This window comes from Monodon monoceros, unplaced genomic scaffold, assembly GCF_005190385.1.
Source record: "Monodon monoceros isolate NGI ecotype Baffin Bay Population unplaced genomic scaffold, NGI_Narwhal_1 Super_Scaffold_2, whole genome shotgun sequence".
Classification (NCBI taxonomy): domain Eukaryota; kingdom Metazoa; phylum Chordata; class Mammalia; order Artiodactyla; family Monodontidae; genus Monodon; species Monodon monoceros.
This window is the reverse complement of record NW_021703776.1, coordinates 35184437-35210881: the sequence shown is the minus strand read 5'-3', so window position 1 is coordinate 35210881 and position 26445 is coordinate 35184437. Positions and strand designations below refer to the sequence as shown.

At 37.2% G+C, this 26445-nt stretch overlaps 1 protein-coding gene across 3 annotated transcripts in view; it reads right to left on the bottom strand.

The window, feature by feature from the left end:
- Window positions 1–5815: 5815 nt before the first annotated feature.
- SNX13 (sorting nexin 13) overlaps window positions 5816–26445 on the bottom strand; it is a 138649-nt gene continuing 118019 nt past the window's right edge. For 2 of the 3 annotated variants that reach the window (XM_029233261.1, XM_029233262.1), the window contains 6 exons: window positions 22018–22179; window positions 20494–20565; window positions 17774–17919; window positions 17450–17518; window positions 15416–15528; window positions 6254–7123 (listed from right to left, as the gene is read on the bottom strand). In XM_029233261.1, coding sequence (XP_029089094.1) covers window positions 6876–7123; window positions 15416–15528; window positions 17450–17518; window positions 17774–17919; window positions 20494–20565; window positions 22018–22179 — 810 coding nt within the window. In that variant the 3' untranslated portion in view covers window positions 6254–6875. Of the gene's footprint in view, window positions 7124–15415; window positions 15529–17449; window positions 17519–17773; window positions 17920–20493; window positions 20566–22017; window positions 22180–26445 lie in introns of all 3 variants that reach the window. The other variant, XM_029233260.1, reaches the window with a different exon arrangement.

The following is a 26445-nucleotide window of genomic DNA, read 5'->3' as shown; positions in this document are numbered from 1 at the left end:
CAAAATCAGAACCAGATTGACCTAGACTCAGAAAAAGAACCAGAGGGAAGAAAAGTAGGAAACAGTCAGCAAGGGTGAAAGCTCTAATTGTTGAATGAGGTTCACCCCTGGAGGCAAACTCAGTTCACCTGGGCATCCCAGGGGAACTTTCATTTGTCAAAGGAAAACATAGATACAAGAGCACTTTAGGAAAGGCTTTTACTTATAAAGAAGACTGCAAAAGAATTTTCAGGCTCTAGAAAGACTGACTCACAAAATAAAAAGGACAAGAGTTGAAAGTAAAATATCCCACAAGTATCAACGTTACTGAGTTAATAGCCTGGTCATGGGAGTAAAACAGCAATTTTCTCATGTAATCATCTCACATCTTTAAACATCAAGAAAAACCCTGCTTTTCTTGTTTATCTCAGTTGCAAAGTCCCTCTCTTCCCTTCCCCTTCTTCCCAACTATGGGATGCCTACTTAAATCAAGACAAGTTAAAATATTTGGTTTTGCTGCCTCTAGCTCTAGCCTTCTCCTCTTAAAGCAGGGCTAGGCATCCCATTTACATTCTCCCTGTGACCACCTAGAGGGCTGGGATAGGGAGGGTGGGAGGGAGGGAGATGCAAGAGGGAAGAGATATGGGAACATATGTATAACTGATTCACTTTGTTATAAAGCAGAAACTAACACACCATCGTAAAGAATTATACTTCAATAAAGATGTTAAAAAAAAACCACAAAGAATTCTGTAACAGAAAAAAAAAAAAAACTAGCCGCAGATTCGTCAGGTGTTAGCTTGTAGAGAAAAAACAATACCCAGAACTTAAGTCTTCAGTTCCTACTTTATTTTGTAAGTGAAAGCACAGATCAGTGGTTCTCAGTTGGTGGCAACTTTGCCCCCAGACATAATTTGGCAACGTCTGGAGACATTTCTGGTTGTCATAGCTGGGGGTGGGGGAAGTGCTACTGGCATTATGTAGTAGGTAGAGCCCAAGAATGCTACTGAACATCTTTAATGCACAGTACAGCTCCCACAACGAAGAATTATATGCAGCCCCAAATATCAATAACGCCAGTTGAGAAACCGTGGCACAGACTCGAGTAAGATCACCTGTGTTGACATTTCAGCCTAATCACTTACCAGCTCTAAAACTTTGGTATGCTTGAGTTTTCCCATCTATAAACTGAAGAAGGTAATAGTATCTACACCTCAAAAAGTTGATTAGTAAGTGCTGTATAACTGTTGCTACGGGAATCTTTATTGGAAATACACAAATATGTTCCTCCAGCTTCTTGGATTGCAACATACTTTCATAACATTATCACTATCTTTTCCCCTTTCATCTGCATCTGAATTGTCATGTTTCCACTTCCAGGTGTGGAGGCTTCTACACAAGGATAAATCTTAAAGATCTTCAGTGCAACTCATTGCTTTCTGTTAGCCATTTCTCTGAATCAAGGGGTTTAGTTGTGTAGAAAAGAGTGAACATAGCAGGTATGACTGCTGTCCTTTGAAAGGCCTGCTTATAAGGTTGGCCTTTGTTCTTAGCTATCTGAGAACTTAGATTTTGGGAGTACTCCTACCATTCCCAAAACTGACAGAAGTGGCTCAGTATGCATAAACCGTTTGTACACAATATATGGTTTATGTGGAACACACGCTTTCCTTCCAGGAGTCCAGAATTTTGGTGTCAAGCAGGGGGTGCCTACATGACCTGCCCCCAATAAAAACTGTAGGCAGGGCTTCCCTGGTGGTGCAGTGGTTGAGAGTCTGCCTGCCGATGCAGGGGACACGGGTTCATGCCCCGGTCCGGGAAGATCCCACATGACGCGGAGCGGCTGGGCCCGTGAGCCATGGCCGCTGAGCCTGCGTGTCCGGAGCCTGTGCTCCGCAATGGGAGTGGCCGCCAACAGTGAGAGGCCCGCGTACAGCAAAAAAAACCCAAAAAAACAAAAACTGTAGGCAGTCTTGAATTAGCTTCCTTGATTGGCCATGTTTCACACGTGCTGTCACAACTCATTGCTGGGGGGAATTAAGTGTATCCTGCAAGACTGCATTGGGAGAGGAACTTTGGAATCTCGTGCCTGGTTTCCCTCAAACTTCACCCCATACACCCTTTCCCTTTCATCTTGTTCTATATCCTTTTGCTGTAAGAAATCTTTGCTGTATGACTAAAGGCCGAATCCTGAGAGGCCTCCTGGTGAATCACCAGGGGGGTGGTCTTGCAGTTTTCCAACAATTAGACCTATTGTTTTATTCCACTCAATTATATGTAAAAGTTCATGTTTGCCAACTTAAAATGTCACATTTCATACAATTCTCATATACTGTGCATTGGGAAACAGACATTAAGTATAATTTCCATTCTATTAATTGTTTTTCTTGTGAAGTACTAGGTTCTTAGCTGCTGCCATTGTTCCTAGATCAAACATAGCATCTCCCTATTATATATGGATCAATGTCTGGCACATACTTTAAAATCTGACCTATATTACATTTCTCTCTCCTCTTTGCATTTCCTAGTTACTACTATTTTGATCACATCAGCAAGATAAGGATCTTTAAGAAGTAGCAAGTATTTTTCCTGCTTCTCAGGAGACATAACTCTATTATCCCTCACTGAGTTCATTATTCTGGTATCCAGGGCCAAATTCAACTCCAATATCTCCTGTTAATTTTTCTAACTGTCCTTTTTCTTTCAAACACTGAACTTCGTATATGAATGACAAGCTAAAAAAACAGGAAAAAAAAAAAAACCCAAAACACCATCTCCCAAATTCATGGGTTTTTCTATATAGAGTTTAACTAAAGATGCCTCACCTTTTTTTCTCCCCTACTAAGATTTTTATTTTTTTTTTAACCACGTTCCTTGGGAACACTATCCTCAAGCTATTAATAGGTATTTATGACAAAAGATTCTGTAGTTAACTAAGTTTGGGAAGTCAGGAAAACAAAGTTAAACAGAGTTATTCATTATAGAACTTTTCAGAACCTTTGATACAATCATTTGAATTGTGAAGGAACATTTTAGGGTTTTGAATAGCATGTAGATTTACATAAGTTACATAAAAGTATAAAATTATTCCTTCAGGAACATCTTAAAGGGACCACTATTTTACAGTATGCATTTTGAGAAACACTATGCCTGCCCCTGGTAGGGGAGGAGTAATCACACTGATGTCTGAGAAGTCTTTGGATATAGATCCAAGAAGCCTGCAAAGACTATCGCCAACTAGGCAGAGCTACATTTCTGAGTATTGAGTCTATTGCCTTTAGAAACGAAACCTCTAAAATAGCAGGCAGGCTATGAATTTAAAATGAGATCAAACAAAAATTGTTAATGGATTACTTATAGATCTTCCTCTCTATGAGAAAATTATAATTTTGCATGTAGGGAAGTATGAAGTTTCTTTAACAAGTGGTAGTAAATTAGCTGCCCCATAAAAGGAAAAATTAAATTCAGTTAGCTGTTAGTCAGTAATCATTCAATAGTTCATCTATCAACCTGGAACTTGAATTGCTTGATTTCTAAAATGAAAGGAAAATACACACAGATAATAAAGATAAGACAAGTGAGCAAGCATTTCTTCAAGTAATAAAAATACATCACTACTAAATAAAATTCAACAAAAAGGTTTGTTAATACTTTATTAGTATTTTCTAATGGACAAAACATAACGCAAACCAAATAAAATTTTTAATCTTCTTTTTAGTTCAATAAAAATAACTGACATTCTGATTGTTGTTCCTTCTTTGTTAAAGAAGTATTGATAGAATAGTTAGGCACACAGTTGACACTTACTGTACAATGAATGATATGCACAAGTTATTTTTTAACACTTATGATCCTAAAATGTGCTCTTTATATTTTTCCCTTGTAATACAGGAGCCATGCTCCTATAAGCAAAATTTACTAATAACAAAAGAATTTTACAAGGAGTGACAAAAAGACTTTTAAAACAAGTCCTTAAATAAAAGGATGCAGCAACAACGGAATGTAAGTTGCTGGGTTAAGAAGACAGCTTAAACTAGATCTCAAAACATTAAAAATTCATTTATTTTACAATTACTCAAATACACATGCATTAAATGAAAATATTGCACAAATTAAAATTTTAGATTGTGAAATTTTATATTGTTCTTAATTTTTTTAAAAATTGGTACACTTTCCTGGTAGCACTTAACTGTTTTTTTCCAAACACCAAAGCACAAACTTAAAATGAAGGAAGTGAAATATTCAAGGTTTTAAATTTAAAAAGAAAAATAATTAAGGCTAACCAAGTGCATCCATTAGTCAATGGCACAATTGTTTTCAGCAACTATCAGAAAACCCTAATCATAGGAAATGCCCATCTAACCCTTATATATAAATCATACAATCAATTTTTTAGGTGAATTAACTATAAGTTAGTAGTGATGGTTTCTAAAGTCTGTTACCTGAAAAGTCAGAAAACCCAAACAAAGAATGATTAATTTAGAAGGTTCTTGCCTAAAGGCACCACTGACTTAAAAACACATTCAAAAATCAAATATCAGAAGACATAAAGCCTCTTCATGTATATATTCATATATGCAGTAAATGCATTAAATGTAATGACTTTATTAAACATAGTACACTGTACTTGACTTATGGGTTAAATATTTTACACACAGCTCGACCAAGTCATTCAAAAAGTATCTCTAATTTTAGCATGACCACGGCTCTCTCTGATGTAAAACATAGATGTGCAAGGAGAAGATGCATAACCATTTACACAGACTACCATTTGACATTTCTGCTTTTGAAATATAAACTCTTTTAAACAAAAATTATTTTAAAAACCCATTTACTCAAATAGTTTTTGGTATGATTGCAGTTCTCTTGCAGGGCTCCATGAAAATTCACAATCCTGCATGACCTTTCTTTCCCTGGTTGATGGCCAGCGTTCCTCACATTATCTAGAAATGCTTTTTCACATGTACACACTAGGCTCTTACTCTTAGATTTATTTATGGCAAAAATATACTTGAAATGGGCAGGGGTATATCTGAAAATCATTGCACTTACGGCCATGCTGATGCTTCCTACAGACATGTTTCACATATCTTTTCTTCCAAAGCCTGGGGCATGAGGAGAGACCAGGGCAGGAAGACACATTGAGAAGAAATATTATATCTTCCACCAGAGTCAATAAGGATCTTTTCTCATTTGGAAGTTTAAATGAAAGGGATTTCATTTACGTAATTCTGAAGACATGCAACACAGGCTGAAAATATGCATACTCTAAGTATGCACAACAGCATTATTAATAAATATGATTATTATTATAAAGCTTTAAAGGAAGGCTTTATTCTATTCGGCTTCACTTTGTAAGTAGGATCTCAGTGACAAGACAATAACATCTTGTTCCAATCTTAAAGCTCCCAAACAACTGGGATACCAATACTCTGTCACTTTATCTTAAGCACCCGGACGTTCTTTTAATACCAGCATCTTGGCTCAGTGGTCTGATAAATAGCTTCACTATTTTAAGGTTTTAGTGTTAAATATTTTTAAAACAAAAAACGCTGAGACACCCAAACCCTTAGTCAGTGGAAGTATTTAAAACTATGCAGAAATCCTGCATACAAAACATATGAAGACTTCCAAGATTGACAAATGGAGAATGAGAAAACTATAGGAAATGCAGAGGCTCCAAAACTGGAAAAGGTATTTCGTTGTTGTTGGTATAAAATTATTTTAGGGACTTAAATGTATACACCGAGGGGTTTTGCCAACTTGCTTTATTTAGCAGAATTTTACATTATGCAAAATATAAATAAAGCCTATTTTTAAAAATATTATAGTTCTGTTTATTTTCATATATGTACACTATAATAGAGTTAAGAATTTGTATGTTTACATACGACTAATAAACTCATTTAATCCTTTGATTTGCTATTTTTGCAATCACCTAACGTATGTCTAGATCACACAGTTTAAAATCATCATATAGTAACTTTCAATAGAGTACTGTTTTTTAAATTTCCACATTTTTAGAAGTATTTGGCAGTTCTTTCAACAAATTATAGCCCCTATTATATAATCAGTAATCTCTTAAAGATAAAGAAAACTGTAATAATTTTGTAACTTAGCTAAGAGCCATCATATGCTTCTTTTTACACACAGAATGCCAAAATAAAGCTTATGACTGAGTACCGTTAAGAGCAAAATAGAGCCCTTAAGACACATAAGAATCAATTAAAATCTGTTTTCTACCAATGAATAATAAATCCAATGAAATTTTTGTTTTGACTGGTTTTATTTTATACTAGGTTTTTACTTTATGTCACAAAACTGTAATTTGGATATAATGTTACTTCATACTTTAAGGGCATTCTGTCACTTTCCCTAGACCTGAAACAGATGTTCCAAAGATCACTCACCTGGCTATCTACACAATATCAAAATTCTGAAAAAGACCTATAAAATCATTATGCAAAACAAATCCCTCCAAACAGTACATTGCACAGTTTCCCACTGTTAAACAAATCAGCCAATTTATCTGTGAACTCTTGTTCTGTGCTTTCCTTAGCTCTCATATCTACACTCTGGCATTTTGTCATTGCTGGAGAATGCTGATTAGTTTGAAACAGAAGAGACCAACGTCATTCTTGCTTGAGATGGGGGCAGTATCCTCTCAGTGTTGCAAAAATATGCACCAAATCATTTAAGACACAGAAATCTCTCTTGGTAGTGGCTGGATTATAGACAAGGATGAGAAGAACCACAGTCTTATGGATGTATTAATAATCTATTTTGAGACACTAAAAGACTGGTGCAGACACAACAGTATATGAGTTAAGCCCCAGAAGATCCGTCCATACCATCAGTCCTGGCCAAAACGAACACCAGCTTCATAGATTGGAGTGTCACCTTTTCTGTAAAGAAGGCGCTTGAGTAGTATGAAGTTTCTGTTTATATTTCTGCATCTGCTTTGACCGTGAATGCAGTCTGTTGAAAAGTTCACGGAATTTATACTGTGGAAATAAGCTTTCCAAAAAGCCTTCCAAAAAGACATAAACCATCCTCCTATTTAACTGGTTGTGCTGAAACATTTCAAATACACGAAGAATACCTTTCCGTGTTGTCTCAGCCCCAATAATGTGCTTCAGTTCATCTAAATGAAGCGGGGGAGAGGGGAAATAAACACAATTCATTATTCAAAGGAAATCCAAGGCCTAAACTATGCTAAGTATGTAAAGTACAAAGCAAAGTAACTGATAAGTAGCAAGTATTCAGTTAATGACCTTAATATAAGTTTAATAACTGACTTAAAACTTATATACGTTTGCAAGCATGCATGCACTTACACAATAGATACTGTGAGACAAATATAGCACAGGAGAAAGCAGGAAACCCCAAATTAGAGTTGTAATCTTGTCCCTTAATACCTATATGATAACTTACCCACCCTGAGTTTGCATCCTCATCTGTAAAATGGGAATTTATAATAACCAATATTATTATAACTGTAAGAATTTATAAAGCCTTGATGAGATAATGTGAAAAGTGATCTGTAAACTCTAAAACACTATACACATACTTTTACTACATTTAATGCAGTCAGAAATACTATAAGAAAATGTGTGAAAGTTGATCTATGATTTCAAAAAACTTGCAACACAGGAACAGTGCCATTAAAATACTAAAAGCATAAAGACGCTTACAAGGAGGGAATGCAACATGAGATAATAAGGAAAGGTTCCCTTCAAGGAAGTAACAACTGAAGTAGATTTTGCTACCTGGGCAGCATTTTCATAGGTGCAAACAGATGAAGGATTTAAGAACAGGAATGAGCAAATGAGCACTAAGTGGAAACAAAAACAAGACAGGCTCAAGAAATGGGGTAGTAAAGTTTGGTTGAATTTTAGGATTCCTGTAAGAGAAAGTGGTGGAAAAAATGGAAAACTGACAGTGCTGTGACTGTCAGGGTAAGCAAGTTTGGAGTTTACTCATAGGCAACATGAAGTTACTAGAGACACGTAAATATGGAAGCACCAAGTATTATTCTTTTTTTTTTTCTCTTTTATTCTTGAATTTTATTTTATTTTTCTATACAGCAGGTTCTTATTAGTTATACATTTTATACACATCAGTGTGTACATGTCAATCCCAATAGCCCAATTCATCACGCCACCACCACCACCCCCCGCTCCTTTCCCCCCTTGGTGTCCATACATTTGTTCTCTGCATCTGTGTCTCTATTTCTGCCCTGCAAACCAGTTCACCTGTACCATTTTTCTAGGTTCCACACGTATGCGTTAATATACGATATTTGCTTTTCTCTTTCTGACTTACTTCACTCTGTATGAGAGTCTCTAGATCCATCCATGTCTCTACAAATGACCCAATTTCGTTTCTTTTTATGGCTGAGTAATATTCCATTGTATATATGTACCACCTCTTCTTTACCCATTCGTTTGTCGCTGGGCATTTAGGTTGCTTCCATAACCTGGATATTGTAAAATAGTGCTGCAATGAACATTGGGGTGCATGTGTCTTTTTGAATTGTTTTTCTCAGGGTATATGCCCAGTAGTGGGATTGCTGGGTCATATGGTAATTCTATTTTTAGTTTTTTAAGGAACCTCCATACTGTTCTCCATAGTGACTGTATCAATTTACGTTCCTACCAAGAGTGCAAGAGCGTTCCCTTTTCTCCACACCCTCTCCAGCATTTGTTTCTTGTAGATTTTCTGATGATGCCCATTCTGATTGGTGTGAGGTGATACCTCATTGTACTTTTGATTTGCATTTCTCTAATAATTAGTGATGCTGAGCAGCTTTGCATGTGCTTCTTGGCCATCTGTATGTCTTCTTTGGAGAAATGTCTATTTAGGTCTTCTGCCCATTTTTGGATTGTGTGGTTTGTTATTTTAATATTGAGCTGCATGAGCTGTTCATATATTTTGGAGATTAATCCTTTGTCCATTGATTTCTTTGCAAATATTTTCTCCCATTCTGAGGGTTGCCTTTTTGTCTTGTTTATGTTTCCCTTTGCTGTGCAAAAGCTTTGAAGTTTCATTAGGTCCCATTTGTTTATTTTTGTTTTTATTTCCATTACTCTAGGAGGTGGATCAAAAAAGATCCTGCTGTGATTTATGTCAAAGAGTGTTCTTCCTATGTTTTCCTCTAAGAGTTTTATAGTGCATTTTATAGTGCATACAGTGGTCTTGCATTTAGGTCTCTAATCCATTTTGAGTTTATTTTTGTGTATGGTGTTAGGGAGTGTTCTAATTTCATTTTTTATGTGCAGCTGTCCAGTTCTCTCAGCACCACTTATGGAAGAGACTGTCGTTTCTCCATTGCATATCCTTGCCTCCTTTGTCATAGATTAGTTGACCATTGGTGAATGGGTTTATCTCTGGGATTTCTATCCTGTTCCATTGATCTATATTTCTGTCTTTGTGCCAGTACCATATTTCCTTGATTACTGTAGCTTTGTAGTATAGATTGAAGTCCAGGAGCCTGATTCCTCCAGCTCCGTTTTTTTCCCTCAAGACCGCTTTGGCTATTCGGGGTCTTTTGTGTCCCCATACAAATTTTAAGATTTTTTGTTCTAGTTCTGTAAAAACTGCCATTGGTAATTTGATAGGGATTGCACTGAATCTGTACATTGCTTTGGGTAGTATAGCCATTTTCACAGTATTGATTCTTCCAATCCAATGACATGGTATATCTCTCCATTTGTTTGTATCGTCTTTAATTTCTTTCATCAGTGTCTTATAGTTTTCTGCATACAGGTCTTTTGTCTCCTTAGCTAGGTTTATTCTGAGGTATTTTATTCTTTTTGCTGCAATGGTAAATGGGAGTGTTTCCTTAATTTCTCTTTCAGGTTCTTCATCATCAGTGTATAGGAATGCAAGAGATTTCTGTGCATTAATTTTGTATCCTGCAACTTTACCAAATTCATTGGTTAGTTCTAGTAGTTTTCTGGTAGCATCTTTAGGATTCTCTATGTGTAGTATCATGTCAACTGCAAACAGTGACAGCTTTACTTCTTCTTTTCTGATTTGGATTCCTTTTATTTCTTTTTCTTCTCTGATTGCCGTGGCTAGGACTTCCAAAACTATGTTGAATAATAGTGGTGAACAGTGCACATCCTTGTCTTGTTCCAATCTTAGAGGAAATGCTTTCAGTTTTTCACGATTGAGAATGATGTCTGCTGTGGGTTTGTTGTATATGGCCTTTATTATGTTGAGGTAGGTTCCCTCTGTGCCTACTTTCTGGGGAGTTTTTATCATAAATGGGTGTTGAATTTTGTCAAAAGTTTTTTCTGCATCTAGAGATGATCATATGGTTTTTCTTCTTCAATTTGTTAATATGGTGTATCATATTGATTGATTTGTGTATACTGAAGAATCCTTGCATCCCTGGGATAAATCCCACTTCATCATGGTGTATGATCCTTTTAATGTGTTGTTGGATTCTGCTTGCTAGTATTTTGTTGAGGATTTCTGCATCTCTACTCATCAGTGATATTGGTCTGTAATTTTCTTTTTTTGTATTATTTTTGTCTGGTTTTGGTATCAGGGTGATGGTGGCCTTGTAGAATGAGTTTGGGAGTGTTCCTTCCTCTGCAATTTTTTGGAAGAGTTTGAGAAGGATGGGTGTTAACTCCTCTAAATGTCTGATAGAATTCAACTGTGAAGCCATCTGGTCCTGGACTTTTGTTAGTTGGAAGATTTTTAATCACAGTTTAAATTTCATTACTTTGTGATTGGTCTGTTCATGTTTTCTATTTCTTCCTGGTTCAGTCTTGGAAGGTTATACCTTTCTAAGAATTTGTCCATTTCTTGCAGGTTGTCCATTTTATTGGCATAGAGTTGCTTGTAGTAGTCTCTTAAGATGCTTTGTATTTCTGTGGTGTCTGTGGTAACTTCTCCTTTTTCATTTCTAATTTTAATGATATGAGTCTTCTCCATCTTTTTCTTGATGAGTCTGGCTAATGGTTTATCAATTTTATCTTCTCAAAGAACCAGCTTTTAGTTTTACTGATCTTTGCTATTGTTTCCTTTGTTTCTATTTATTTCTGCTCTGATCTTTATGATTTCTTTCCTTCTACTAACTTTGTGTTTTGTTTGTTCTTCTTTCTCTAGTTCTTTTAGGTGTGAGGTTAGATTGTTTATTTGAGATGGTTGCTGTTTCTTGAGGTAGGATTATACTGCTATAGACTTCCCTCTTAGAACTGCTTTTGCTGCATCCCACAGGTTTTGGATCGTAATGTTTTCACTGTCATTTGTTTCTAGGTATTTTTTTATTTCCTCTGTGACCTCTTGCTTATTTAGTAACGTATTGTTTAGCCTCCATGTTTGTGTTTTTTATGTTTTTTTCCCCTTAATTGATATCTAATCTCATAGCGTTGTGATCAGAAAAGATGCTTGATATGATTTCAATTTCCTTAAATTTACTGAGGCTTGATTTGTGACCCAAGATGTGATCCTGGAGAATGTTCCGTGCACACTTGAGAAGAAAGTGTAATCTGCTGTTTTTGGATGAAATGTCCTATAAATATCAATTAAATCTATCTGGTCTATTGTGTAGTTTAAAGCTTGTGCTTCCTTATTAATTTTCTGTTTGGATGATCTTTCCAATGGTGTAAGTGAGGTGTTAAACTCCTGCACTATTATTGTGTTACTGTCAATTTCCTCTTTTATAGCTGTTAGCAGTTGCCTTATGTATTGAGGTCCTCTTATGTTGGGTACATATATATTTATAATTGTTATATCCTCTTCTTGGATTGATCCCCTGATCCTTATGTAGTGTCCTTCCTTGTCTCTTGTAACATTCTTTATTTTAAAGTCTATTTTATCTGATATGAGTATTGCTATGCCAACTTTCTTTTGATTTCCATTTGCATGAAAGACCTTTTCCTATCCCCTCACTTTCAGTCTAGATGTGTCCCTAGGTCTGAAGTGGGTCTCCTGTAGACAGCACATATATGGGTCTTATTTTTGTATCCATTCAGTGAGCCTGTGTCTTTTGGTTGGAGCATTTAATCCATTCACATTTAAGGTAGTTATCAATATGTATGTTCCTATTACCATTTTCTTAATTGTTTTGGGTCTGTTTTTATAGGTTCTTTTCTTCACTTGTGTTTCCCATTTAGAGAAGTTCCTTTAGCATTTGTCGTAGAGCTGGTTTGCTGGTGCTAAATTCTCTTAGCTTTTGCTTGTCTGTAAAGATTTTGATTTCTCCATCGAATCTGAATGAGTTCTTTGCCGGGTAGAGTAATGTTGGTTGTGTGTTCTTCCGTTTCATCACTTTAAATATGTCATGCCACTCCCTTCTGGCTTGTAGAGTTTCTGCTGAGAAATCAGCTGTTAACCTTATGGGAGTTCCCTTGTATGTCATTTGTCGTTTTTCCCTTGCTGCTTTCAGTAATTTTTCTTTGTCTTTAATTTTTGCTCTCTGAGCTTCCTGGACTTCGGTGGCTATTTCCTTTCCCATGTTAGGGAAGTTTTCGACTATAATCTCTTCAAATATTTTCTCGGGTCCTTTCTCTCTCTCTTCTCTTTCTGGGACCCCTGTAATGTGAATGTTGTTGCGTTTAATGTTGTCCCAGAGGTCTCTTAAGCTGTCTTCATTTCTTTTCATTCTTTTTTCTTTACTCTGTTCTGCAGCAGCAAATTCCACCATTCTGTCTTCCAGGTCACCTATCCGTTCTTCTGCCTCAGTTATTCTGCTATTAATTCCTTCCAGTGTATTTTTCATTTCAGTTATTGTATTGTTCATCCCTGTATGTTTGTTCTTTAATTCTTCTAGGTCTTTGTTAAACATTTCTTGCATCTTCTCGATCTTGGCCTCCATTCTTTTTCTGAGGTCCTGGATCATCTTCACTACCATTATTGTGAATTCTTGTTTAGGAAGGTTGCCTATCTCCACTTCATTTAATTATTTTTCTGGGGTTTTATCTTTTTCCTTCATCTGGTACACAGTCCTCTGCCTTTTCATCTTGTCTGTCTTTCTGTGAATGTGGTTTTTGTTCCACAGGCTGCAGGATTGTAGTTCTTCTTGCTTCTACTGTCTGCCCTCTGGTGGATGAGGCTATATAAGAGGCTTGTACAAGTTCCTGTTGGGAGGGACTTGCCCACCAGAGCAAAAGAGCTGGCTTTTCCTCTGGTGCGAAGAGCTCAGTAAAACTTTAATCTGCTTGTCTGCTGATGGGTGGGGCTGCGTTCCCTCCCTGTTGATTGTTTGGCCTAAGGCGACCCTACACTGGAGCCTACCTGGGCTCTTTGGTGGGGCTAATGGCGGACTCTGGAAGGGCTCACGCCAAGGAGTACTTCCCAAAACTTCTGCTTCCAGTGTCCTTGTCCTCACGGTGAGCCACAGCCACCCCCCACCTCTGCAGGAGACCCTCCAACACTAGCAGGTAGGTCTGGTTCAGTCTTCTACGGGGTCACTGCTCCTTCCCCTGGGTCCCAATGCGCACACTACTTTGTGTGTGGAGTCTCTGTTTCCCCCAGTCCTGTCGAGGTCCTGTAATCAAATCCCGTCAGTCTTCGAAGTCTGATTCTCTAGGAATTCCTCCTCCTGTCGCCAGACCCCCAGGTTGGGAAGCCTGACGCGGGGCTCAGAACCTTCACTCCAATGCGTGGACTTCTGTGGTATAAGTGTCCTCCAGTATGTGAGTCACCCACCCAGCAGTTATGGGATTTGATCTTATTGTGATTGCGCCCCTCCTACCATCCCATTATGGCTTCTCCTTTGTCTGTGGATGTGGGGTATCTTTTTTGGTGAGTTCCAGTGTCTTCCTGTTGATGACTGTTCAGCAGTTAGTTGGGACTCTGATGCTCTCACAAGAGGGAGTGAGAGCATGTCCTTCTACTCCGCCATCTTGAACCAATCTCCTATTCTTAATTATTCATAGTCAGGACCCTATAGCAGGGGCCTCAAAAGCAATACTTTATTGCTCTCGAAAGAAACATGCAACTTCCAAAATGTATATTTCTAACCAGGGTACAATATAATTTAAAGCAAATAGTTTTTAAATTTACTAAAAAACAGGTGAGGGATTATGTATATATAAAAATATATACTTTTACATCTATCCTCACTTCCTTTAAGTCTTCACATAAGTGTCATCATCTCAGGGAGGCCCCCTAATGGCTACCCTATCTGCAACTGCAATTCAACTGACACCTCCCTTTTCCTGCACTATCTGTCTCCTCAGCACTTACCACTATCCAACATACTGTGCTTTATCTATTTCTTTCATCTGTTTTCTGTGTCTCCCTAGTAGAATGTAAACTCCAAGAAGGCAACGATAAGTGTAAAGAATAGTGTCTGGCTCATGAAAGGCTCTCAATAAATATTTACTGTATAAATGCATTAAGATTTCTTCCAGCCACATAACTGAGTCAGTCTATAGCACCATCTGGTTTATTCTAACAGTATATTAATATCCTACATTATTGTTTCTTTTTATTTTTCTAAAATGTTATTTCTGTCACTTGCTTTTTATCTCCAAATGCAACAGTATAGTCTATAGGGCAGAATAAATAGCTATGTGGCAAATTTCCAACTTGTTAGAAGACAAAGTTGATTAAAATCTATGATGAAAATATAGTTTAAATTAAAAGTAAAATTATATGAAAAGAAATAGATATTGAGAACTTAAATATTTTTCTATTCTCTACATCCACAACTAAAATGTGGAGAAGGGATATCTAGGTATTTTCAAAGATATTTATAACCAAAGAAGAGATCAAACAACCACCCAACTACACAAAACTGCTCTTATTGAGAGAAGACAAAACGGACAAAGTGAATCTAAATTAGTGAGACAGCAGTGTTCTAAAGTAACTCAAATTAGACCAACAGAATGCCACTATGTACACTTTCTTTAGGATCACGTTTTAGTAAAGATTAAGAATGGGCCAATCAGCTGTTTCAAAGGGATTCTTTGAAAAAATGTGTTTGTTCTCTTAAGTAGAACAAATATTCTTCCTGAAAACCTCATACTTCATATACTTTTATCAGCCCTTTCATCTGTCACAGAATTTATCATCAACTTCATTCTCAAAATGTTTCAAGGCAGCAAAGTGAAGTGGTTAAAAGCAACACTTTTTCTTCAAGTGGTTGAAAGCAGTGGCTTTCGGGGAACTCAGAGCTGAGTCAGAGTCCCAACACTCACTTACTAGCTATAAACCTTGGGTAACTCACTTAACCCCTTTGAGCTTCTGTTTCCTCACATATAAAGCTGTGATGTTAACAATACCTAGGCTTCATAATGTTATGAGGGTTAGTTAAAGATATATGAGAAATGCCTAGCACAGTGCCTAGTATATGATAAGCCATCAAATGATAGTTATTATAGTCAAAAGGCAGCTATACTTAGCATGCTCAATGCCTTAAATTCAGAAGAAGTACAAATTAATAAGATTTATACTAAAAATGTTCACTTACCTGGCATAATTGAAAGTAATTTAGTTTTTCCTGCAACTCTTGTTCTCATTCGAATAGCTTTATCTCTGCATGGAACAGTCTCTGCTAAAATGCCATTTGGCCAAAAGGCATCTCTATTTAAGAAGATTAAATAAATTTTGTAAACATTTTCATTTTCTAATGATACAAGTTGGTAAAATTATTCCAATTTTCTAGGGAAAACACAAATGTAAACAGAAAAAGGAAACACTTCTGCAATTTTATATAGGTGTGATATTCAACAAACAGTAACTACATACAGGGTTCAATTTTAGGTGTAAAAGGATATATACAAGACAAAATAACAGAAGTATGCCCTGGAACAACTTAAAACTAAGCCAATATAAAACAAATTCTGCACCCACACCTTAGAGCTGTATTGATTACAATGTTTCTTTCACATATTTAATCCATTCTCCTTTACTTTCACAGTGTGCTTGATTCCTGTTCCCTAGTTCTCAGGCCAAAGGTAGGAATTGAGCACGGTAACTAAGCTTCCATCTGGGAATTTGGTCTGAGAGAAAGAGACTGCCCAGAGTAGTCCTTCTTAACTCTGACTGCATATTAGAAAACACCTGGGAGCTTTAAAAGAGCTTAAGGACCAGGGCCTCCACCAAATTAATTAAATCAGACTGTTTGCAGATGGGACCTAAGCATTAGTACTTTTTAAAGCTCTCCAAGTGACTCCAGTGTGCAGGCGAGGTTGAGAATCAGTGCTCCAGAAGAACAATATTTACCCACCCTGAAACAGAATGAAGGTGCCAGGGCAGGTGGTACAGCTTTTAGAAACAGTATGGTATTGTGAGGAGAAATTTAGCTTCAGATTAGAGAGTCCTGTTTCCCCACTGTCCAGCACATGAGGCTTTGGGCAAGCTGCTTAACTTCTCAAACCCTCAATTTCCTTGTAACAAAACGGAGACAAAAATCCCTATCTCATAAAATAGGATAAAATCAGAAAGTGTACATAAAGTAGTTAGACAGTGCCAAGTAACCAGTGTTCGTAGTTCCCTTCTTTCTGTTACTTCAAAGTACGTGATGCCATGAATGTTTATGCCTTGCTTATCTCTCGCTTTTAGAAAAGTTGTTTATTTGTCTGCCATGGCATGCTTTACTTGAAGGGACTGAACCTTACCTCTCAGTTCCTGGTAAGAGGGCTAGACACAGAGAAGGGGTTCAGAATATTTTCGTAGAATGAACATATGAATTGGAGTATCACTACTATTAATCTGAACCTTTTCAGAGGTTCAAATAGTTAATAAAAATTTAGACCATGGACATACATATTTCTAAAATTCTTCATTTAAAATCAAGGTTAGCAGGGACTTCCCTGGTGGTGCAGTGGTTAAGAATCCACCTGCCAATGCAGGGGATATGGGTTCGGTCCCTGGTCTGGGAAGATCCCACATGCCATGGAGCAACTAAGCCCATGTGCTGCAACTACTGAGCCCACGTGCCGCAACTACTGAAGCCTGCCCACCTAGAGCCCATGCTCCGTAACAAGAGAAGCCACTGCAATGAGAAGCCTACGCACCACAATGAAGAGTAGTCCCCGCTCGCGGCAACTAGAGAAAGCCAGCATGCAGCAATGAAGACCCCATGCAGCCAGCCAGCCAGCCAATCAATCAATCAATCAATCAATCAATCAATCAATCAATCAAATCAAGGTTAGCAAATACAACTGAGAAAAATTAATCCTGGAAACTAGGTAACCTGATTATATGACCATGCCATGTCTACATTAATATTTCAATTATTTTAAAGCCACATTACTATGATAAAATATAGCCTAACATCTTAAAGATTTTTCATTTACACTTTTTTCTATTCTGGTTTTAAAAAAACAAAGATGAATAGGTCCATGGGACAAATGTTTATAATTCTTGCAAGTCTTTTTGCTCATCAGTGATGACTAAAACCAACTTTAAGGCCAGGAAGAGAAGGAATGCAATGAAAGTTAGTGATAACAATGCTCAACTCTGTACTATCTAAAAGAAGTGACTGTGTCTTAAGACATACCTGAAACGTTTCACTAAGTCGGCTACTTGCTCAGGTGAGGTCATCCAGTCAACATGGTCAACTATTTTTCTGAAAGTAAAGAAATTCAAATGAGTACGGTCAAGATTTTAGAAGGTGAATAAAATAAAGAAACATTACTTTCATGAAGTAAGCAACTTAATTTGTATGAAGATTATCTCTGAGAGCAATAGTCTGCTTTAATGATCTTCAAAGACCCAGAGAAGGAAATTCACCTACAAAAGGTTGAGCAATCTACTTCCAGAAGTAAAACTTCAAAAGCTAAGTAAGATCAGCTCTAAGTAGTTTAAGAAAAAAAAGTGGTACCTATTAATAGTATCACCATATGTGGCTCTAATAAGCTGTTGAAGTAGGTTTTTGATATTCCTTCGCAACCACTGATTTCTCTCTTTTAAGTCGAATACTTCATCCATGAGAAGCAGCATTACCCTAAGTGGAATATTGTCATCCACCTGACAAAATATGGGAAGAAATAAGGATACGTTTATTTGAGTTACCTATCTACTATGAATGGCTAATTTTGCTGCTTTTACCAAATGACTGTTACTATTTACAGGTTGGAGAACAAGTTCTACTATAGTCTTTGTAACCAACATTTCATTCTAATTTAGAAAAAATATTTTTAACAGCCATTTTGACAGAATACAGAATTTTACAACTCTACAATGATGAGTAAATTCCAAGGCTGTAGTGAAAAAAACTTCTCAAACTGGATTCATGATGGTCTTAGGAAAATATGATTTGGGATCTTGCAGTAGAGTCTGTATTAGTTTATAAGGCAAAGGCTAGCCCCTTTGCCTATTCTCTGGGGCATCTTTTTCAAATGAACAAAATATTCTCAACATTTCTCTTTATTTAATAGAACAAAATACAATCTACACAGAGCAATCTGTTTTGCTCGGTTACTGCGTTGTATGTATATAGGTATTTTCATGAAAAAGAAGCTGAAATAAAATCCAGCTAACATTACAAAAGGCAACTAGATTAGTAGAATTTTCTTTTTATTTTTAAGAAGTAAAAATTTGTACACTTTCATCATGGGAATATTCAATTAATGATATAAAAAGTAAAGAAAGACAACTAGAATGCTTTGATGTCGAAATATATCAATATATAATAGGGTGCAGGTTTAGATATGCAACAAAACTGCCATAATTGCCAGTAATTTTGTAATTCTTTCATCACTAAGCTACTCCTTCCAATTATTTCCTCATCAATGTTGTAATTTAAATACTTAAATTTTTTCATGAGAAAACAGCATGAGTCATACATTTTTCACTGTGTTGTAAACATTTTCTTAGCATACCTTCTCTTTCACATATTTTTCAATAGCTTAACCACTCTGGAGGCAAAAATTACTACTGCTCTATTCTCTGATCAAGTATAGTCATGAGTCTGATGCCACATGACAATTCTAATAAACAGTTAAATTGTAAAAACCCTTAACAAAAAGTATAATGTTATGGATATTACAACAGTACAATGCATAATAAACATTCTAAAATATTCTTGAAAAAAGAAAAATATTATCTTTAAGACAGTTTATTATAAAGAAATTCAATGAGAAACTGAAGAGAGATAATTATAACTTTAAAATAACTCTGCCTAATAGAATAGAATATAAAGCCCAGACCCAAATATATAAAATAAAAAGATTTGTGACAAGGAAAAAACATACACTGGGAAAAGAGGGTCTTCTCAGTAAATGGTGCTTAGGTCAACTGGACCCCTACCTCATTCCATACACAACAATTGATCCTAGATGAATGGCAAATCTAAGTTTTGGCACGGTAAACAAAAACAACTTTTTTTTTTTGCGGTACACGGGCCTCTCACTGTTGTGGCCTCTCCCGTTGCGGAGGACAGGCTCCGGACGTGCAGGCTCAGCAGCCATGGCTCGTGGGCCTAGCCGCTCCGGGGCACGAACCCGTGTCCCCTGCACCGGCAGGCAGACTCTCAACCACTGTGCCACCAGGGAAGCCCAACAAAAACAATTTTTAAAGAAAATCATAGGAGAACATCTTTGTGACCTTGCAGTAGGCACAGATTGTACACAGAGCATAAAAGCACACAAAGTAGAAGATATTCACAATACACAAATACTTATATCTGACAAAGAAACAATATTCAGATTATACAACGCACTCTTACTAATCAAAGACAACCAAGCCAACAGAAAAAAAATGGGGGAAAGAGACAGACATGTAAGACAGGACACCCAAATGGCCAATAAACTTATGAAAAGAGGTTCAACATTTTAACAGTCATCAGAGAAATGGAAATCCGCATAAGATACAACAAAGAGAATGGCTAAAATTAAAAAGGCATAACATATTGAGTTTTGGCAGGCTGTGAGCCACTGATTCTCATGCATTGCTGATGGCAGCGGAAGCGGTACACACACTTCGGCAAATTATTTGACAGTATCTATTAAAATTGAATTTTTGCATAACCTCTGACCAAGCAATTCCATTCCTGGGTATAGAAAGAAATATGTACTTATTTATTTAATCAAAAGACAAGTACCAGAATGTTCAGAGGAGTACAGTTCGTAATATAGCAAACATATTGTACTATATTTACAAAATGTAATTGTACTATAATTACAAAATTGGACTGTAAGGCCACAAAAAAGAAGAAACCACAATCACACGAAACAAACATGGAAGATTATCACAATGTTGAGCAAAAAATGCCAGACTTAAAGGAGTACATACCTCACAGTTTCATTTATATAAAGTATAAATGCAGGGTAGAAGTCAGGATAATGTTTATCCTTGGCAGGGGAGAGGATAGTGACAGGAAGAGAGCATTAGGGGCTTTCTGGGGTACTGGTAATGTTCTGTTTCTTGTTTATAGTGCTGATTACATGGATATGTTCAGTTTGTAAGAATTCATCAAACAATGTTTACAATATATGTACATTAATGACAGATATACATATTATACTATATTAAAAAGTTAAAAAGATCTGCCAAGTATGATGTGAATTTCAACTGAATGCTACCAAAATAAAATTAACTCACAGTATCATCAAGTTGAGCTGAAACTCGACAATGTTCAGGATCTGAATCAGTCTTTGGAATTAAAGGAGGAACCTAATATTTAAAAAAACAAAAAACAAAGTAAACACACTAAAGCAGAAAATGAAAGAATACAATAAACCAAAATTAGTAGTATCAAATATAATGAACAGCATTTGATTTGATTTTGGGGACAATATATAAACAAAATCTATATAGCATTAACAAAGTATTGACAATCTACAGTTAGAAACCCAATATAAAAGGGTAATTATTTCATTACCAACAGATTTTCTTTCCTTTAAAAAAGGATTCATTTTGAGGTGGATGGAGATATTACTCAAACTCCCATACTTTTTAGAATTTAAAGCTAAGTAAGATTAAATGATTTAAAGACCAAAAGTTAGTAGCACAGTAGGGGAACAGAACTCCAATCTTTTTTCTTTACCATAAAGAGCCTGACAGTATGCTAAGAGGCTTAAAGGAACTAATTAACTGACTGTTATATAATGTAAGTTATGGGGGAAAAGGACAGAAAGACCAGTGCTAGTTGATAACCATTTCTCAGCACAGGAAGGACCATCAAGATCACCTGTTATAACCCCTTCACATTACTGGTGAGGAAAAAGAAGCCTGGAAAAGTTCAGTGACTCTTGCAGGAAGTCATATGGGTAGCTATCAGCAGAAGCAGCACAAGACAACCCTCACTTCAGTGTTAGTGTACTTCCCCATGATTAGAAATTAGGATGAAACATCAGAAAAGGTATGAGAATCAATAGAAAGTATGATTTACACACACTATATTTCAGGAGTTGCCTCTTACAATAAAGAAATTCTATCAGTGTTTATATATATTTCCTCTTCATTGAAACATTCTAATAGTTACATGATTTCTTTTATAGTCTTGATCATAACCTTAGACAACTAGGTCAAAATTATTTTTAAAATGTAAATTAGGAAGCAAAAAACTACTTGGTCAACCACCTACTCTGCTAGCGAAATGAATAAGCTTCCCAGGAAACTCTTCTATGCCTCTCACAGGTATATACACAGTAAGATAGGGCTGCAGAGAATGATGGTGTTGAAAGACTTTTCCTCTCTTTGATCTCGTGAATCTTGATCGTGTGACTCAGGAGAAATTAGACTTTATGTTTGCTGATGAATACTAGTAAAACTAATTCACACAACAGCACATACCTGTTTTGTTATAAATTTTAATGACACTATAGAATAAACATGGCTAAATGGAATAAAAGAGTACAAAGAATGTTAACTTTACTAATTTTAAATATGTGCTTTAAATGGATTTTAAAATTCTACTGTAGTAGAAACTGAGGAGTGACTGGATTTTACAGTATCCATTTTCGATAAGAATTAATTCTCTTTAGTTTTTTAATTCTTTATGAGACTATGTGTCTATAGGGCTTTGGACTTATAAAGTAAAATAAGGTAAATCTAAGCAAGAGCTCAGTAAATCTTAGTTGACCTAAAAATAGTTTCCTTTAGGCATTACTGAAAACATCTTACCTTGAAAAATGATTGCCTTATGTCTTGACCTAATCTCTCTGACATTTTGCCCATGTTGTCTGACATTTTAGTCATTCCCTCTGCGAAGCTATCAGGAAGGGATTTAACTGCATTTGAAACATTCCTCATAGAATTTCGAAGCGGATTTACAAAAGTGTCCATCTAAAGGGGAAAAGATATATCATGACTTCACTGTAAAAGATTTTTTATTCAACTGAGAAGCATGGGAAAATACAGAATGCAACACATGAAAGATGTAATAATTTTCCAGTCTATATTATCTCATTGCATTTTAAAAGGATAAAACTGTTGTCTTCAGTGTGTCTTTAAAATCTATTTTCAGACATAAATATATGAATAAAATTTTTGAGTGATATGGTTATTGGTAGAAATGAATATAAACCTTGGGTTGCCTTCTTATTAAGAAAAACTCTGAAAAAATGAAAATGTTTCCAAACTGGAAATTGATGCAAGTATAAACAGCTACAACATACTTCTGGCACAAATTCAAGGCAACAATGACATAGATATTTTGAGGTGATATTAAAAAGCAAACAAGCAGATAAACAGCTCAAATAACTAACAAGATTTATTTTTTAAAAAAATAATTTTTAGGATATGTTACATGCTCAATTACAATATATGGAAGGAATCTGGAATCCATTAGGAAGAAAAGAAGCTGCAAATCAGACACGTAAGCCATACTTTATTAAGGGAGAATAGAAAAACCATAAAGAAAATATGACAAGAGATATAAAAAGAAATGATCTCAGAGGGACAGGAAGCTTTAAAATTGACATTCTGAGAGGAACTTCAAGATGGCGGGAGAGTAAGACGTGGAGATCACCTTCCTCCCCACAAATACATCAGAAATACAACGAACTACATGTGGAACAACTCCTACAGAACACCTACTGAACACTGGCAGAAGACCTCAGACCTCCCAAAAGGCAAGAAACTCCCCACGTACCTGGGTAGGGCAACAGAAAAAACAAAAAAAGAATAGGGACTGGACCCGCACCAGCGGGAGGGAGCTGTGAAGGAGGAAAGGTTTCCACACACTAGGAAGCCCCTCCACGGGCAGAGACTGCGGGTGGCGGGTGACGGGGGAAGCTTCGGAGCCACGAAGGAGAGCGCAGCAACAGGGGTGTGGACGGCAAAGCGGAGAGATTCCCGCACAGAGAATCGGTGCTGACCAGCACTCACCAGCCCAAGAGACTTTTCTGCTCACCCGCCAGGACGGGCGGAGGCTGGGAGCTGAGGCTCGGGATTCGGAGGTCAGATCCCAGGGAGAGGACTGGGGTTGCTGCGTGAACACAGCCTAAAGGGGCTAGTGTGCCACAGCTAGCCGGGAGGGAGCCTGAGAAAAGGTCTGGAGCTGCCGAAGAGGCAAGAGACTTTTTCTTGCCTCTTTGTTTCCTGGTGAACGAGGAAAGGGGATTCAGAACACCGCTTAACAGAGCTCCAGAGACGGGCGCGAGCCGTGGCTATCAGCGCGGACCCCAGAGACAGGCATGAGATGCTAAAGCTGCTGCTACAGCCACCAAAAAGCCTGTGTGCAAGCACAGGTCACTATCCACACCTCCCTTCCCAGGAGCCTGTAGAGCCCGCCACTGCCAGGGTCCCAGGATCCAGGGACAACTTCCCCAGGAGAACACACGGCGCGCCACAGGCTGGTGCAACGTCATGATGGCCTCGCTGCCGCAGGCTTGCCCCGCACTAGGTACCCCCCCTCCCCCCAGCCTGAGTGAGCCAGAGCCCCCGAATCAGCTGCTCCTTTAACCCTGTCCTGTCTGAGCGAAGAAGAGACGCCCTCAGGCGACCTACATGCAGAGGTGGGTCCAAATCCAAAGATGAACCCCGGAAGCTAGGTGAACAAAGAAGAGAAAGGGAAATCTCTCCCAGCAGCCTGAGGAGCAGCGGATTAAATCTCCACAATCAACTTGATGTACCCTGCATCTGTGGAATACCTGAATAGACAACGAATCATCCCAAATTGAGGAGGTGGACTTTGGGAGCAAAGATATATATATATATATATATATTTTTTCCCTTTTTCTCTTTTTGTGAGTGTGTATGTGTATGCTTCTGAGTGTGATTTTGTCTGTATAGCTTCGCTTTTACCATCTGTCCTAGGGTTCTGTCTGACTGTTTTTGGTTTTTTTTTTTTCTTTTAAAAATTGCTTTCTTAATAATTATCTTTTCCTTTTTATTTTAATAAATTTATTTTATCTTTCTTTCTATTTTTTTCTCCCTTTTATTCTCAGCTGTGTGAATGAAAGGCTCTTGGTGCTCCAGCCAGGCATCAGGGCTGTGCCTCTGAGGTGGGAGAGCCAACTTCAGGACACTAATTCACAAGAGACCTCCCAGCTCCACGTAATAAGAAATGGCAAAAATCTCCCAGAGATCTCCATCTTAACGCCAAGACCCAGCTTCACTCAACGACCAGCAATCTACAGTGCTGGACACCCTATGCCAAACAACTAGCAAGACAGGAAAACAACCCCATCCATTAGCAGAGAGGCTGCCTAAAATCAGAATAAGGCCACAAACACCCCGAACACACCACCAGACGTGGACCTGCCCACCAGAAAAACAAGATCCAGCCTCATCCACCAGAACACAGGCACTAGTCCCCTCCACCAGGAAGCTTACAAAGCCCACTGAACCAACTTTAGCCACTAGGGACAGACACCAAAAACAACGGGAACTACGAACCTGCAGCCTGCGAAAAGGAGACCCCAAACACAGTAAGATAAGCAAAATGAGAAGACAGAGAAACACACAGCAGAAGAAGGAGCAAGGCAAAAACCCACCAGACTTAACAAATGAAGAGGAAATAGGCGGTCTACCTGAAAAAAAAATCAGAATAATGATAGTAAAGATGATACAAAATCTTGGAAAGAGAAGAGACGAAATAGAAGAAACGCTTTACAAGGACCTAGAAGAACTAAAGAGCAAACAAACAATGACAAACAACACAACAAATGAAATTTAAAATTCCCTAGAAGGGATCAATAGCAGAATAACTGAGGCAGAAGAATGGATAAGTGACCTGAAAGATAAAATAGTGGAAATAACTAGTGCAGAGCAGAATAAAGAAAAAAGAATGAAAAGAACTGAGGACAGTCTCAGAGACCTCTGGGACAATATTAAATGCACCAACATTCTAATTATAGGGGTCCCAGAAGAAGAAGAGAAAAAGAAAGGGACTGAGAAAATATTTGAAGAGATTATAGTTGAAAACTTCCCTAATATGGGAAAGGAAATAGTTAATCAAGTCCAGGAAGCACAGAGAGTCCCATACAGGATAAATCCAAGGAGAAACACACAAAGACACATATTAATCAAACTATCAAAAATTAAATACAAAGAAAAAATATTAAAAGTAGCAAGAGAAAAACAACAAATAACACACAAGGGAATCCCCGTAAGGTTAACAGCTGATCTTTCAGCAGAAACTCTGCAAGCCAGAAGGGACTGGCAGGACATATTTAAAGTGATGAAGGAGAAAAACCTACAACCAAGATTACTCTACCCAGCAAGGATCTCATTCAGATTTCATGGAGAAATTAAAAGCTTTATAGACAAGCAAAAGCTAAGAAAATTCAGCACCACCAAACCAGTTTTACAACAAATGCTAAAGGAACTTCTCTAGGCAGGAAACACAAGAGAAGGAAAAGACCTACAATAACAAACCCAAAACAATTAAGATAATGGTAATAGGAACATACATATCGAAAATTACCTTAAATGTAAATGGATTAAATGCTCCCACCAAAAAACATAGACTGGCTGAATGGATAAAAAAACAAGACCCATATATGTGCTGTCTACAAGAGCCCCACTTCAGACCTAGGGACACATACAGACTGAAAGTGAGGGGATGGAAAAAGATATTTCATGCAAATGGAAATCAAAAGAAAGCTGTAGGAGCAATTCTCATATCAGATAAAATAGACTTTAAAATAAAGACTATTATAAGAGACAAAGAAGGACACTACATAAAGCTCAAGGGATCAAATCAAGAAGAAGATATAACAACTGTAAATATTTATGCACCCAACATAGGAGCACCTCAATACATAAGGCAAATACTAACAGTCATAAAATGGGAAATCAACAGTAACACAATCATAGTAGGGGACTTTAACACCCCACTTTCACCAATGGACAGATCATCCAAAATAAAAATAAATAAGGAAACACAAGCTTTAAATGATACATTAAACAAGATGTACTTAATTGATATTTATAGGACATTCCATCCAAAAGCAACAGAATACACATTCTTCTCAAGTGCTCATGGAACATTCTCCAGGATAGATCATATCTTGGGTCACAAATCAAGCCTTGGTAAATGTAAGACAATTGAAATCATATCAAGCATCTTTTCCGACCACAATGCTATGAGACTAGATATCAATT